The sequence below is a fragment of the Schistocerca cancellata genome, chromosome 6, assembly GCF_023864275.1.
Source record: "Schistocerca cancellata isolate TAMUIC-IGC-003103 chromosome 6, iqSchCanc2.1, whole genome shotgun sequence".
NCBI lineage: Eukaryota > Metazoa > Arthropoda > Insecta > Orthoptera > Acrididae > Schistocerca > Schistocerca cancellata.
Window position 1 is genome coordinate 118,004,783 of NC_064631.1, and position 13,920 is coordinate 118,018,702.

The following is a 13,920-nucleotide window of genomic DNA, read 5'->3' on the forward strand; positions in this document are numbered from 1 at the left end:
TAATACGGAATGTATAAGACATCTAAAGACGAGTTGAATAGTCCTGTTCCGAGTCTTCTCGTATGCTAACGCTTTGGACATGTACTCTGAACATTCACAGCATTTATCAAATGTCGTCTCAAAAATACACTTATTCTCACATCGTAAATTACAGTTGTCAGATACGGAAGAAATGCACCGTAAACACGCTGGTACACAATACCTGGAAATTGAGATCTTATCGGCGCTGCTGACGCACGTACTGGTGAGGTTGACGTCTGGATGTGCGTCCTGAGGTGAGATATTTAAGCGGTACGAGAGTAAGTCTACGGCACTCTGTGCAGACAGACTTCCAACATGACAGGTATGAATCACTGGCTGCGCCATCCTAACATATCTTTGCTTTCGTTAATTATAAAGTACGGACATTGTCTGATAAACGCAACGTTTATCGCAGTATGATAGCTCAGACCAATTTGTCGCTTGGTATTGTACTGCATTATAGTAATCTGCGGATCTTGAGGGACTGTCACATTACTACCATCGCTATCATTCAAATAAACCCACAGTATGTAAAAAATAAAATAATTTTGTTCTTAATCGTAAATATCAACAAAAGCAATAGGAACGAAGGAAAGGAAGCACCAGATATATTTGCGAATACAAGGATGGTTGTTCTATGTTTGACCGCAATAATTATCTAATATCACAGGAGTAACTAGTTATGGTTTGTAGGTGCTGTCGAAGAAATGGCGATGATATATTAGCTGCATTAGCGCATACTTGTTATTTAATAGCCCGCATCTCGTGGTCGTGCGGTACCGTTCTCGCTTCCCACGCCTGGGTTCCCGGGTTCGATTCCCGGCGGGGTCAGGGATTTTCTCTGCCTCGTGATGGCTGGGTGTTGTGTGCTGTCCTTAGGTTAGTTAGGTTTAAGTAGTTCTAAGTTCTAGGGGACTGATGACCGTAGCAGTTAAGTCCCATAGTGCTCAGAGCCATTTTGTTATTTAATACGTACTAGTTTTTTGGTTCAAAAATGGTTCAAATGGCTCTGAGCACTATGGGACTTAACATCTATGGTCACCAGACCCCTAGAACTTAGAACTACTTAAACCTAACTAACCGAAGGACAGCACACAACACCCAGTCATCACGAGGCAGAGAAAATCCCTGACCCCGCCGGGAATCGAACCCGGAAACCCGGGCGTGGGAAGCGAGAACGCTACCGCACGACCACGAGCTGCGGACAGTTTTTTGGTTAGAAGTATTCTGTTTACCATCAGTTTTTTAATTACATCAATTTTGAGTGAACGAATTAAAAGATAAAGTTCATTCTATCGCATAGTGAAGGAGAAATATGATCAACACTGATGCATCGCGGAATGGTTCTTGCAGCGAGACGCATGGGGCATTCCACTTCGGAAATAATTAGGGGATTCAGTATTCCGAGATGCACAGTGTCAACAGTGTGTCAAGGTTAACAAATTTAAAACATTACCTCGAACCACGGACAACAAAACTGACGAAATAATCACAAAAACCAATGTGGGACGTACGACGAACGTATCCGTTAGAATAGTGCGGCGAAATTTGGCGTTCGTGGGCAATGCAAGCAGACGACCAATGAGAGGGCCTTCGCGTGCGTTGCCTTTCCTTGGCTCGTGACCCTAGATGATTGGAAAACCGTGGCCTGATCAGATAAATTCCGATTTCAGTTGGTAAGAGATGATGGTAGGTTTCGATTGTGGTGCAGACCCCACAAAGCCATGGAAGTTACCAACAAGGCCCTGTACAAGCTGGTGTAGCCTCATAATGTGCGGACTGTGTTTACATTTAATGGGCTGGGTCCTCTGGTCCAACTAAACCGGTAGTTGACTGAAAATGGTTATGTTCGACTATTTGGAGACCATTTGCAGCCATTCATGGACTTCAACTTCCCAGACAACGATGCCACAATTGTTCGCGACTGTGTTAAAGAACACTCTGGACAATTCTAGCGAATGATTTGCCCACCCACTTTGTCCGACATGAATTCCATCGAACATTTATGGGACATAATCGAGGGGTCAGTTCGTGTACAAAATCCTTTTCGCAATTATTATGGATGCCTATACAAGCAGCGTGGCTCAATATTTCTGCAAGAGACTTCCACTGACTTCTTGAGTCCATGTGAGGTCGAATTAATGGACGTCGCCAGGAAAAAGGAGGTCCAGCACAATATTAGGAGGTATCCCATAACGTTTGTCACGTAAGTGTATAGAAAAAGTAGATTGCTGAAGTTCTTCATATGTGGGAAATGAAAATTTAGCTGCAGAGAATTGAAGGCAGTATACTGCTTGATATTTTATTTTAGTACAAAAGCTTATTTCTGCTTTACTGTCTTCATCAGTACATCTGCAAACGTGTTGATGAACGCAATATAGCTGAAATAAGTTTGTATACTAGAATAAAATATCAGGTACCACACTGTCTCCAGTTCTCAGCATAATGTCCTACTGTGACACATGATATGCTGCGGGTTCCACAATAAAGGAAATTTAATTGATAACCAATATGAGATGCACTTTTAAGGTGAGGAAATACTCGCTTGGAGAAAATTTGTTATACCCTATTTTCCTTCATGAATATTGTAGAAGTAAGTTCAATAGGAGAAATGTAATATTTCGTTATGCTTTCAGGACTACCACTTCTTGCTACTGCGATCTTGGCGGTGTTGGCTGGAGGCAGTAGTGCAGCAACCATCCGCAGGCTGACTGTTGTAAGTGTTTACCACCTGTAATCATTTTATTAAGGGGGTTTAGTGATAATAACCCAAACTACTCTTTTATCTTGACATAAATTGGACTTTAATGGCTGCGCATACTGCAATGTTACTATCTCTCTGTTCCATCAGCAATTAAAGAGACATACCTACCTATAGACCAATTGATATAAAAATTAAATATCAATAACCATACGAATAAGCTTGTATTCTTTTATTTGTTGCGTCAACATAAATGATACCAATTGTTGCAATTTATGTTCACGTTACACTGAGCAAATCATTAGTGGCTACCAACTACGGGAGAATAAAAAATAATCTCGGGAAATATTTGTTCGCCTCCTACATTTTATTCTTGTTCTGGAGAATGAAGTTCTTATGCAAGTTATATGGCTGTTTATAAAATGATGAATTATCTCTATTTATTGCTTCACACAGTGGCGACTCCTTTAGTATCGATGGCTGGGTGCCAAAATACAGCATGGCCAATAATGAACTCGCTAACCTATTACGTATCAAGTTCTGGTACCCACTTCCATCAGCTACCCCGATCTGACCGTCAAATTAACAGTGCAAAGACTTCGCTTGTATTTTACTGGAGATGAAATGCACAGTCTACAATCAGCGTCGCTATTTTTCAAGGTAAATGTAATGGACGTAAATGCCCCTTTGTGTTTACCTGAGGCTGCCACCAACTGAAAAAACTTGTGTAGTATATGTCAATTACGGATATTCACCTCATAGTTCAAGTACACAGGTCAATAATAGTAATAAAGTCTAGAAGTGGATAGTTATTAGCATGGTGTTATCCAAGTAACTAACATCACAAGAATGAATTCGTGACTCCACTTGAATTACAACAAAAACTATATTATTGACCCATGGTTCAATAGAAAGAGGTCGAAAGTATTTTAGAATCGTGACAGTACGACGTCTACGAACATAAAATAGGCGCAAATGCGTAATATTTTTAAGTGATGGGTATCAATCTACTCACACTTCTGACGTTAGCAGTGCGTCTTTTAGCATACCATAACATAGTGTATCACTTTCTCAGAGAGGTAAGTGGCGTGAAATTAGTGAACGTAGTCCCTTCAGTATTAACTCCACACCTACAGACTTTGAAACAAAAGTACATAGGTGTCACGGGAAATTCATCAACATTATATTCTGCGAATGCAATTCGTCACAGCTGTTATACATATTCAATCTCTATTCCATCGTTTGAACGTGAAATAATAAACAGAGTCGTTGGTACTGAATAGTTATGTAGCATTCAGTTATTTGGCTATTAGATACAGTTGAAAGTCCCACAATCTCATATCATTCACGGTCAAGTCTCGTGATTAAGTGGTTCCTTACACAACTTAAAGCGTCACACCTAAATTATATACAACATCGAGGAGATAAGGTTATACAAATGCTACTACGAAATAATGATAAAATCATTGATCTTACCATACCATGTTAACATTTAAATAATACAAATTGCAATTTCACATCCAGCGGAATAAGAAAGCCGGCATTTAGATTTTCAATCAGTGTGAGTAAATGACACGTTAGACGTGATACACATGGTATGCTGAACAACATTCAATTTCTTCCAGGTCAGTGCAACATGCCAGGGAGCGTCCGGCCCATTTCCGAATCCGAACAGCTGCAGAAGCTTCCTACAGTGCGAGCCATCAGGTGTTGCAACGATCGTCCCATGCCCGGCAAATCTCGAGTTCAATCCAAAGTTGAGGGTGTGTGACTTCCCAGAGAGAGCTGGTTGTTCCTCATCCCCGTCTCCACCTGCTGACGACGACAATGGAAATGGTGAGGGATCAGGCGATAATGGTGGTGCTGAACCAGTGCCACCATCTGGCGAAGTCCCCACTTGTCCACCATGGAATCCAGAGGATGTCACCCAACTGCCCAATCCGAACGATTGTAGCAGCTTCTACAAGTGTGACGAGAATGGCGTTGCTTGGGTCATTTCATGCCCAGCCGGTCTCGAATACAATGAAGAGCTGAGAGTGTGTGATTACCCAGAAAATGCTGGTTGTTCATCGTCTTCACCAAGCAACCCGCCTGATAAGACACCTTCTGAGGGAAGTCAAGATAACGGAAGTTCTGATGCGGGTAATGAGGTAAGCCAGAATCCACCAGCTGGAGACGCTCCTACTTGTCCAGCATGGAATCCAAATGATGTCACACAGCTGCCAAATCCGAGTGACTGCAGCAGCTTCTACAAGTGTGACGAGAATGGTGTGGCTTGGCTCATACCGTGCCCAGGTGGACTAGAGTACAATTCAAAGCTGAGAGTGTGTGATTACCCCGAGAGTGCTGGTTGCTCATCGTCAGATGCTCCAAGTAATCCATCTGGCGCCGATTCCTCTAGTGGCGGTCAGGACAACTGAAATTCTGGCTCTGGTAACGGCAAAAGCCCACAGAAACCAGCTGGAGATGCTCCCACCTGTCCAGCTTGGAATCCAGATGACGTCACCCAACTGCCTAACCCCAGCGACTGTAACAGCTTCTACAAGTGCGACGAGAACGGAGTTGCCTGGTTGATACCGTGTCCAGCGGGCCTGCAGTACAACGCTGAGCTGAGGGTGTGTGATTATCCTGATAGCTCTGGGTGCTCTGTGTGATATTCAGCAACGTTGAAGATGATACTTGTTCATTCCACACGATCATTTTAGCTGAGCATTCCACTCGCGACTGAATTATTCTCAAGTGTAATGTGAGCAAATCTCATGTGACTAATATTTAGTCGTACCTAAAGATACGTGTGTTGTTGATTAATTTATTTTATATTAATTTATCATACCCATTACTTTACACTTTGAGTGTAATCTGACTGTAACGGTCCTAAAATCATAATAAACAGACTGTCTGACATTTAAAGGTATTTCGTTGAACTACATGTCTTATGTGTTTTGATCCTTACATACAGCAGAATATAATTTGTATGAGATTTTGCAGTTTCAACATTTTGTTAACATTGAACAAGAAATATTTCACTGTGCATTTGCTAAAGAATCTTTTGGCAGTTGCAGTAAATGTGTCTGGCGATTAGTATCGAACTAACTGGTTCATTTTCTGGCCTGGCCTACTGAGGCTACCGGTTCACTGAAGGTGCTTCCTCTTAATATTAAATATCAAAATAGCAATATATGCTTTATAAAATGTCTGTAGAATGCCAGTCACAAAGTGCCTCTTACGAAGTTTGATTTTGAATTGCTAACAGACACATGCGGATCTTGTCAACCCTCTTTGCGAACATTTTATAAAGGGTGTATTACCATTTTGAAGTTTATTATTAAGATCAAGCGCTTTCAATTCAGCTTCAGTAGGCCAGGCTTGAAAATGCACCAGCTGGTTAAAAACTAATCGCCAAACATATGCACTGCATACTACCAGACTAATCCGTTCAATGTGGTTGAAGAAAGTTTTGTGACCAATTGTTACCTTGTCCCACTTTTATCCTTTGCCTGACTCTTTTCACAGAATATAAACAAATCAGAGGTAGTATAACAGAAAAGGAGAATCTTTACATTTAAACATTACGCACAAAGCATCTACAGACCTACTAACAATGAGTGTCAAGCAATAAATAGTTTGGAGAAAGTCGTGAGAGTATGTGAACACTTGTAAAATTTGTAATTGTGTCCATAAATCAAGGAACAAAACAACTTAACCGTGAATTCACTATCAGGTAACATTGTTTCTAGGGAAACTGATATCTGCTTGTGAGACTAAACCGTAGTTCCATTCTGTATGAACACAGAATGTAGACTATTACTCGTAGTTCTATTTATTATTTTAATTAATACTTCAGACGTTTGCACGTAATCCAGCTGTAAATGCCTGAAATTCATAATAAAAAAGAGGCTGTCACATATTTTAGAGCTGATTCAGTGAACCAAGTCCCTGGTGTCTTTTAGTCCTTGCCTACAGGAGAATATAACATTGTCTTTATTGAGGTCGAAGCTGAGTGTGACAGTGACGTCGTCTCGTCACGTATAACAAGTGTAGGTGAAACCAAGTTAATTGTTGGATGGTTTTACTGGCCACCCGATTCTGCTGTGACAGTTCTAGAGTCATTCAAAGAAAGTCTACGGTAAATAACGCGTAAATATTCAGATCACGCAGTAGTAGTTGGAAGCGACTTTAACCCTCGGAGTATAGACAGGGGTCTCCATGGATTCTATACAGCTGGAGGGTGGGGGGGGGGGGGGAAGAGGGGATGGGGGCGTACAGATAGTCAAGCGAAATACTTTTGAACACGTTTCCTGAAAACTGTCTTAAGCAGCTAGCTCGGCAGCCCATACGCAATGGAAATATCTTAGACCTTCTATCTACAAGTAGGGAGGACCTTATCCATAATGTCAGTATAGAATCGGGGATTAACGATCATGAAGACATTTTAACAACGACCAGTCAAGCAGGCTAGGAGATTGTTTCTGCTGGATAGAGTAGATAAGCAGTTATTAACATCTCATTTAGACAGTGAATTGACGTCATTTAGTGCCAGAAAATGGATGTAGTGGAATTATGGGCAAAGTTTAAGCAGACTGTAAATTGTGGACTGGAGAGTTATGTGCGTAGTATGTGGGCAATGTATGGAAAAGATCCACCATGTCTTCATAACGAAATTCAGTGGATGCTGAAGAAACAGTGGCTGTTGCACTCTCAATTCAAAAGGGAACGCATAAATGACGACAAGCGAAAGTAGATAGAGATTAGTGCGTCTGTGGGAAGGTCTATGCGCGAAGAATACAACAACTACTACTGCCACACCTTAGCAAACAATATGGGAGGGAATAGGAGAAAATTGGAGATGTACGTAAAATCGCTAAGTGGGTCTAAGGCATCCATTCAGTCCCTTGTTGACCAGTCCGGTGTAGCAGTTGAAGCTTAGCAAAGCAAAAGCCGAAGTTTTAAATTTCATACTCAAAAAATTGTTCACACCGAAGAATTATATAAGCATAGTGTGACCTGACCATTCGACAGATTACCTTATGGACGACATGGTAATAACAATACCTGGCGTAGAGAAACATCTGAAAGCAAATACGTCACCAGGTCAAGATGGAATTCCAGTTCGGTTTTACAAAGAGCACTTAACGGCATTATCGCCTTACCTAGCTTGCATTTATCGTGAATCTCTCACCCAGCACAAAGTCACAAGAGACTGGAAAAAAGCGCAAATGACCCCAATATATAAGAAGAGGAAATGAACAGACCCACAAAATTACAGATCCATAACCCTAACTTCTGTTAGCTTCAGAGTCTTTGAACACATTCTCAGTTAGAAGATAATAAACTTTCTTGCGACTGAGAAGCTTATGTCCACGATGCAGCATGGTATTAGAAAGCATCGCTCGTGCGAAGCTCAGCTTGTCTTCAAGTGAGATAGTGAGAACTACTGATGTAGGGAGACAGGGAGATTCCATGCTTCTAGATTTCCGGAAGACGTTTGACACGGTGCCCCATCGCAGGCTGTTAACTAAGGTACGAGCATATGGAATAAGTTCACAGATATGTGAGTGGCTGGAAGACGTCTTATACAATAGATCCCAGTAGGTTGTCCTCGACGGCGAGTGTTCATCAGAGACAAGGGTACCATTAGGAGTGCTTCAGGAAGTGTGGTAGCATAACTGTTGTTCTCTATACACACAAATGATTTGACGGGCAGGGTTCGCAGAAATCTGCAGTTATTTCCTGATGATGCTGTGGTGCACTTTAATGTCTTGACGTTGAGTGACTGTAGGAAAATACAAGACGACTTAGATAAAATTCCCAGTTCGTATCATGATTGGCAGCTAGTCGTAAATGGGGAAAAATGTACATTAATGCGGATGAATAGGAAGAACAAACCTGTAATATTTGGATACTGTAATATTCGGATACAGTGTTACTAGTGAACTGCTTGACACAATCAGGTCGTTTAAATATCCGAGCATAACGTTGCAAAGCAATATGAGATGGAAAGAGCACGTGAAAACTGCGGTATGGAAAGCGAGTGGTCGACTTCGGTTTATTGGGAGAGTTTTAGAAAAGAGTGGTTCACCTGTGAAGGAGACCGCATATAAGACGCTTGTGCGACTTATTCTTGATTACTACTAGAGTGTTTGGGATAGGTGCCAGGTGGGACTGAAGAAAGACATCGAAGTAATTCAGAGATGGGCGGCTAGATTTGTTACTGGTAGGTTCGAACAACACATACATGTTACGGAGATGCTTCGGGAACTTAAATGGGAATCCCTGGAGGGAAGGCGGATCCCTTTTCGAGAAACACTATTGAGAAAATTTAGAGAACCGGTTTTTAAAGTTGACTGACGAATGATTCTGTTGGCAACAACATATATAGCGCGTAAGGACCACGAAGATAAGATACGAGAAACTAGGGCTTTTATGGAGGCATATAGACGGTCGTTTTTCCCTGGCTCTATTTTCGAGTGGAACAGAAAGGGAAATGACAAGTTTTGATACAGGGTACCTTGCGCCACACACCGTGCTGTAGCTTGCGGAGTATCGATGTAGATGTGGTTGTACATAATGTCTGTAAGTGTTATAACCCATTCTGTAGGGTTAATAAAGTTTATGTCATGCATTCTTGGCACTACCTCTCTTTGATCCTTTGGCTAACGCGTATCACACAATGTGATTGATCAAAGGTAAAAAACAAAAAACGAGAAATTTTCTATTTAAATAATACATACAAAGCATGGTCAGATTTACTAATATTCACTATCAAGCAGCTTATAGTAAGCTGTAAAAAATGTGAAGATATGTAAAGTTTGTAACTAGACCCGTAATACACGGACGAAAACCACTTAAAAACAGATGTGCAGAAACGTTCAGTACTGTAACTGAGGAAACAAGCATTTGCTTGTGGGACTAAACGTAGTTCTCTTCTGTACGGACACAGAATGTTGATAATTACGCGTATTCTTTCGAACAGTTTGAACAAACATACACTACTGGCCATTAAAATTGCTATACTAAGAAGAAATGCAGGTGATAAACGGGTATTCATTGGACAAATTAATTATACTAGAATTGACATGTGTATACATTTTCACGCAATTTGGGTGCATAGATCCTGAGAAATCCATCTCTGGCCGTAATAACGGCCTTGATACGCCTGGACATTGAGTTAAACAGAGCTTGGATGGCGTGTACAGGTACACACGATACCACAGTTCATCAAGAGTAGTGACTGGCGTATTGTGACCAGCCAGTTGCTCGACCACCATTGATCAGACGTTTTCAATTGGTGAGAGATCTGGAGAATGCGCTGGCCAGGGAAGCAGTCGAACACTTTCTGTATCCTGAAAGGGCCGTACAGCACCTGCAACATGCGGTCGTGCATTATCCTGCTGAAATGTAGGGTTTCGCAGGGATCGAATGAAGGGTAGAGCCACGGGTCGTAACACATCTGAAATTTAAGTTCCACTGTTCAAAGTACCGTCAATGCGAACAACAGGTGACCGAGACGTGTAACCAATAGCACCCCTTACCATCACGCCCGGTGATACGCCAGTATGGCGATGACGAATACACGCTTCCAATGTGCGTTCACCGCGATGTCGCAAAACAAGGATGCGACCACCATGATGCTGTAAACAGAACCTGGATTCATCCGAAAAAATGACATTTTGCCATTCGTGCACCCAGATTCGTCGTTAAGTAAGTACATCATCGCAGGCGCTCCTGTCTGTGATTGAGTGTCGACGGTAACCTCAGCCATGGTCTCCGAGCTGATAGTCCATGCTGCTGCAAACGTCGTCGAACTGTTCGTGCAGATGGTTGTTGTCTTGCAAACGTCCCCCTGTTGACTCAGCGATCGAGACGTGCCTGCACGATCCGTTACAGCCATGCGGATAAGATGCCTGTCATCTCGACTGTTAGTGATACGAGGCCATTGGAATCCAGCACGGCGTTCCGTATTACCCTCCTGAACCCACCGATTCCATATTCTGCGAACAGTCATTGGATCTCGACCAACGCGAGCAGCAATGTCGCGATACGATAAACCGCAATCGCGATAGGTTACAATCCGACCTTTATCAAAGTCGGAAACGTGATGGTACGCATTTCTCCTCCTTGCACGAGGCATCACAACAACGTTTCACCGGGCAACGCCGGTCAACTGCTGTTTGTGTATGAGAAATCGGTTGGAAACTTTCCTCATGTCAACACGTTGTACGAGGTGCATTCGAGTTCTAAGGCCTCCGATTTTTTTCTAATTAACTACTCATCCGGAATCGATGAAACTGGCGTTACTTCTCGACGTAATAGCCCTGCAGACGTACACTTTTTTCACAACGCTCACGCCATGATTCCATGGCAGCGGCGAAGGCTTTTTTAGTAGTCTGTTTTGAGCACTGGAAAATCGCTGAGGCAATAGCAGCACGGCTGGTGAATGTGCGGCCACGGAGAGTGTCTTTCATTGTTGGAAAAAGCCAAAAGTCACTAGGAGCAAGGTCAGGTGAGTAGGGAGCATGAGGAATCACTTCAAAGTTGTCATCACGAAGAAACTGTTGCGTAACGTTAGCTCGATGTGCGGGTGCATTGTCTTGGTGAAACAGCACACGCGCAGCCCTTCCCAGACTTTTTTGTTGTAGTGCAGGAAGGAATTTGTTCTTCAAAACATTTTCGTAGGATGCACCTGTTACCGTAGTGCCCTTTGGAACGCAATGGGTAAGGATTACGCCCTCGCTGTCCCAGAACATGGACACCATCATTTTTCAGCACTGGCGGTTACCCGAAATTTTTTTTGGTGGCGGTGAATCTGTGTGCTTCCATTCAGCTGACTGGCGCTTTGTTTCTGGATTGAAAAATGGCATTCACGTCTCATCTATTGTCACAACCGACGAAAAGGAAGTCCCATTCATGCTGTCGTTGCACGTCAACATTGCTTGGCAACATGCCACACGGGCAGCCATGTGGTCGTCCGTCAGCATTCGTGGCACCCACCTGAATGACACTTTTCGCATTTTCAGGTCGTCATGCAGGATTGTGTGCACAGAACCCACAGAAATGCCAACTCTGGAGGCGATCTGTTCAACAGTCATTCGGCGATCCCCCAAAACAATTCTCTCCACTTTCTCGATCATTTCGTCAGACCGGCTTGTGCGAGCCCGAGGTTGTTTCGGTTTGTTGTCACACGATGTTCTGCCTTGATTAAACTGTCGCACCCACGAACGCACTTTCGACACATCCATAACTCCATCACCACATGTCTCCTTCAACTGTTGATGAATTTCAATTGGTTTCACACCACGCAAATTCAGAAAACGAATGAATGCGCGCTGTTCAAGTAAGGAAAATGTCGCCATTTTAAGTATTTAAAACAGTTCTCATTCTCGCCGCTGGCGGTAAAATTCCATATGCCGTACGATGCTGCCATCTCTGGGATATATTGACAATGAACACGGCCTCATTTTAAAACAATGCGCATGTTTCTATCTCTTTCTAGTCAAGAGAAAAAAAATCGGAGGCCTTAGAACTTGAATGCACCTCGTAGGTGTCGCCACCGGCGCCAATCTTGTGTGAATGCTCTGAAAAGCTAATCATTTGCGTATCACAGCATCTTCTTCCTGTCGGCTAAATTTCGCGTCTGTAGCATGTCATCTTCGTGGTGTAGCAATTTTAATGGCCAGTAGTGTATTTGTTCGAGAACTTTGCAAAACATAAGCTGAAGAATAGCAAAAGAACGAGATTAATGAATGTTTTGAAGGTCATTACGGGGTTATAAGTTATGTCGGGTAGAGGTTTTTTAATAGTGAGAGGGAATGGGTAGAAAAGCTAGTGCAAAGTCACGGCACCGGGATGGGATCATGAAGCCAACTCATCCCGAATGTAATCACTGTATTGATAAACGGCAAACTCCCTGACCTGTCACGTTTCTGTGACCACTTGTCAAAAGGCTGAATAACCATATTTTGCAGCGTGAACCACTATGACAAGTGCAAGAATAGAGTTAATGAGATTGTGTAAGGTGCCGACAGGGATGTGAAGCCATAACGACTCCAGTGCCGTGGCTAACTGTGCTTGGTTACTCGGTTGAGGATCCATGGCGCGAAAAGCCCGAACGAAGTGGTCCCAAAGATTCCAGATTTAACTTAAGTCCGAGGAGTCGGGTATCCAGAGAAGGACGGTAAAGTCTTCCTGGTGCTCTTAGAACCTCGCACGTGCATTGCCGAGCTGTGTCACACGTTACATTGTTCTGCAGGGCAGGTGCCATCGTGCTAAGGAAAGACAAATCGTAATTAGCGGTCAAGATGGTCCTGAAGGATAGATGCATACCTGCGCTTTCCAGAATGACGAGATCATCAAGCATCGCCACGAAAACGTTCTCAGACCACAGAGCTTCCTTCTCCGGCCTGGAGCCTTGCGACGGTTGTTGCAGGGTGTTTGCATTCAGACGTTTCACGCCCTACACTCCAACGGCTACGATTGAGCACAAAACGTGAGTCCTGTGAAAAGCCACCTGACGCGACTCGTCCCCCGTCCAGTTGCGGTATGGCGTGCTAATTCCAGTCTTTGTCACCGATGAACACAGCGTGAGTGCACGAAACAGGTGCAGTCCCATACCCAGCGACATTCGCTAAACTGTCGTTGAGAAGACGCTCTTGGTATCCCCTTGGTTGACCTGAGAGGCCAGATGCTCAACAGATGCACGTATAACCGTCCGGACACATCACCCCTGTCATCCGTGGCCTGTGATGCACAACAGACGCCTCGGGGACGGTTTTGGATCGCCTCATTTTCCCATGCAGGCTATACCATAATCACAGCGGCATGCGAAATGTTTAAAAAATCAAACGGCTGTATGCACTATGGGACTTAACACCTGAGATCATCAGTCCCCTAGACTTAGAACTTCTTAAACCTAACTCACCTAATGACATCACACACATCCATGCCCGAGGCAGAATTCGAACCTGCGACCGTAGCAGCAGCGCGGTTCCGGACTGAAGCGCCTATGACCGCTCGGTCGCAGCGGCCGACGAAAAGTTTACAAACTTAGCCGTTTCCAAAATGCTGCCATGCCTGGACGGATAGGCAATGATCACGCCCTTTTGGACGTCACATAAATTGTCCATTACTGCATTACGACTACAGCTGCACTGTTTTCCCCATCGTTCCGCCGCGTTTTTCCTATCCTCCACTGATAGATC

The 13,920-nt window shown here is 43.4% G+C and overlaps 1 protein-coding gene across 1 annotated transcript; it reads left to right on the forward strand.

Moving 5' to 3' along the window:
* The first annotated feature begins 317 nt into the window (after positions 1-317).
* On the forward strand, positions 318-5,796 carry LOC126191311 (chondroitin proteoglycan-2-like). The gene is made up of 3 exons (XM_049932143.1): positions 318-343; positions 2,658-2,737; positions 4,348-5,796. Exons 1-3 carry the CDS (start codon positions 337-339, stop codon positions 5,140-5,142), a joined length of 882 nt encoding a protein of 293 aa, XP_049788100.1. The 5' UTR covers positions 318-336; the 3' UTR covers positions 5,143-5,796.
* Positions 5,797-13,920: the final 8,124 nt, after the last annotated feature.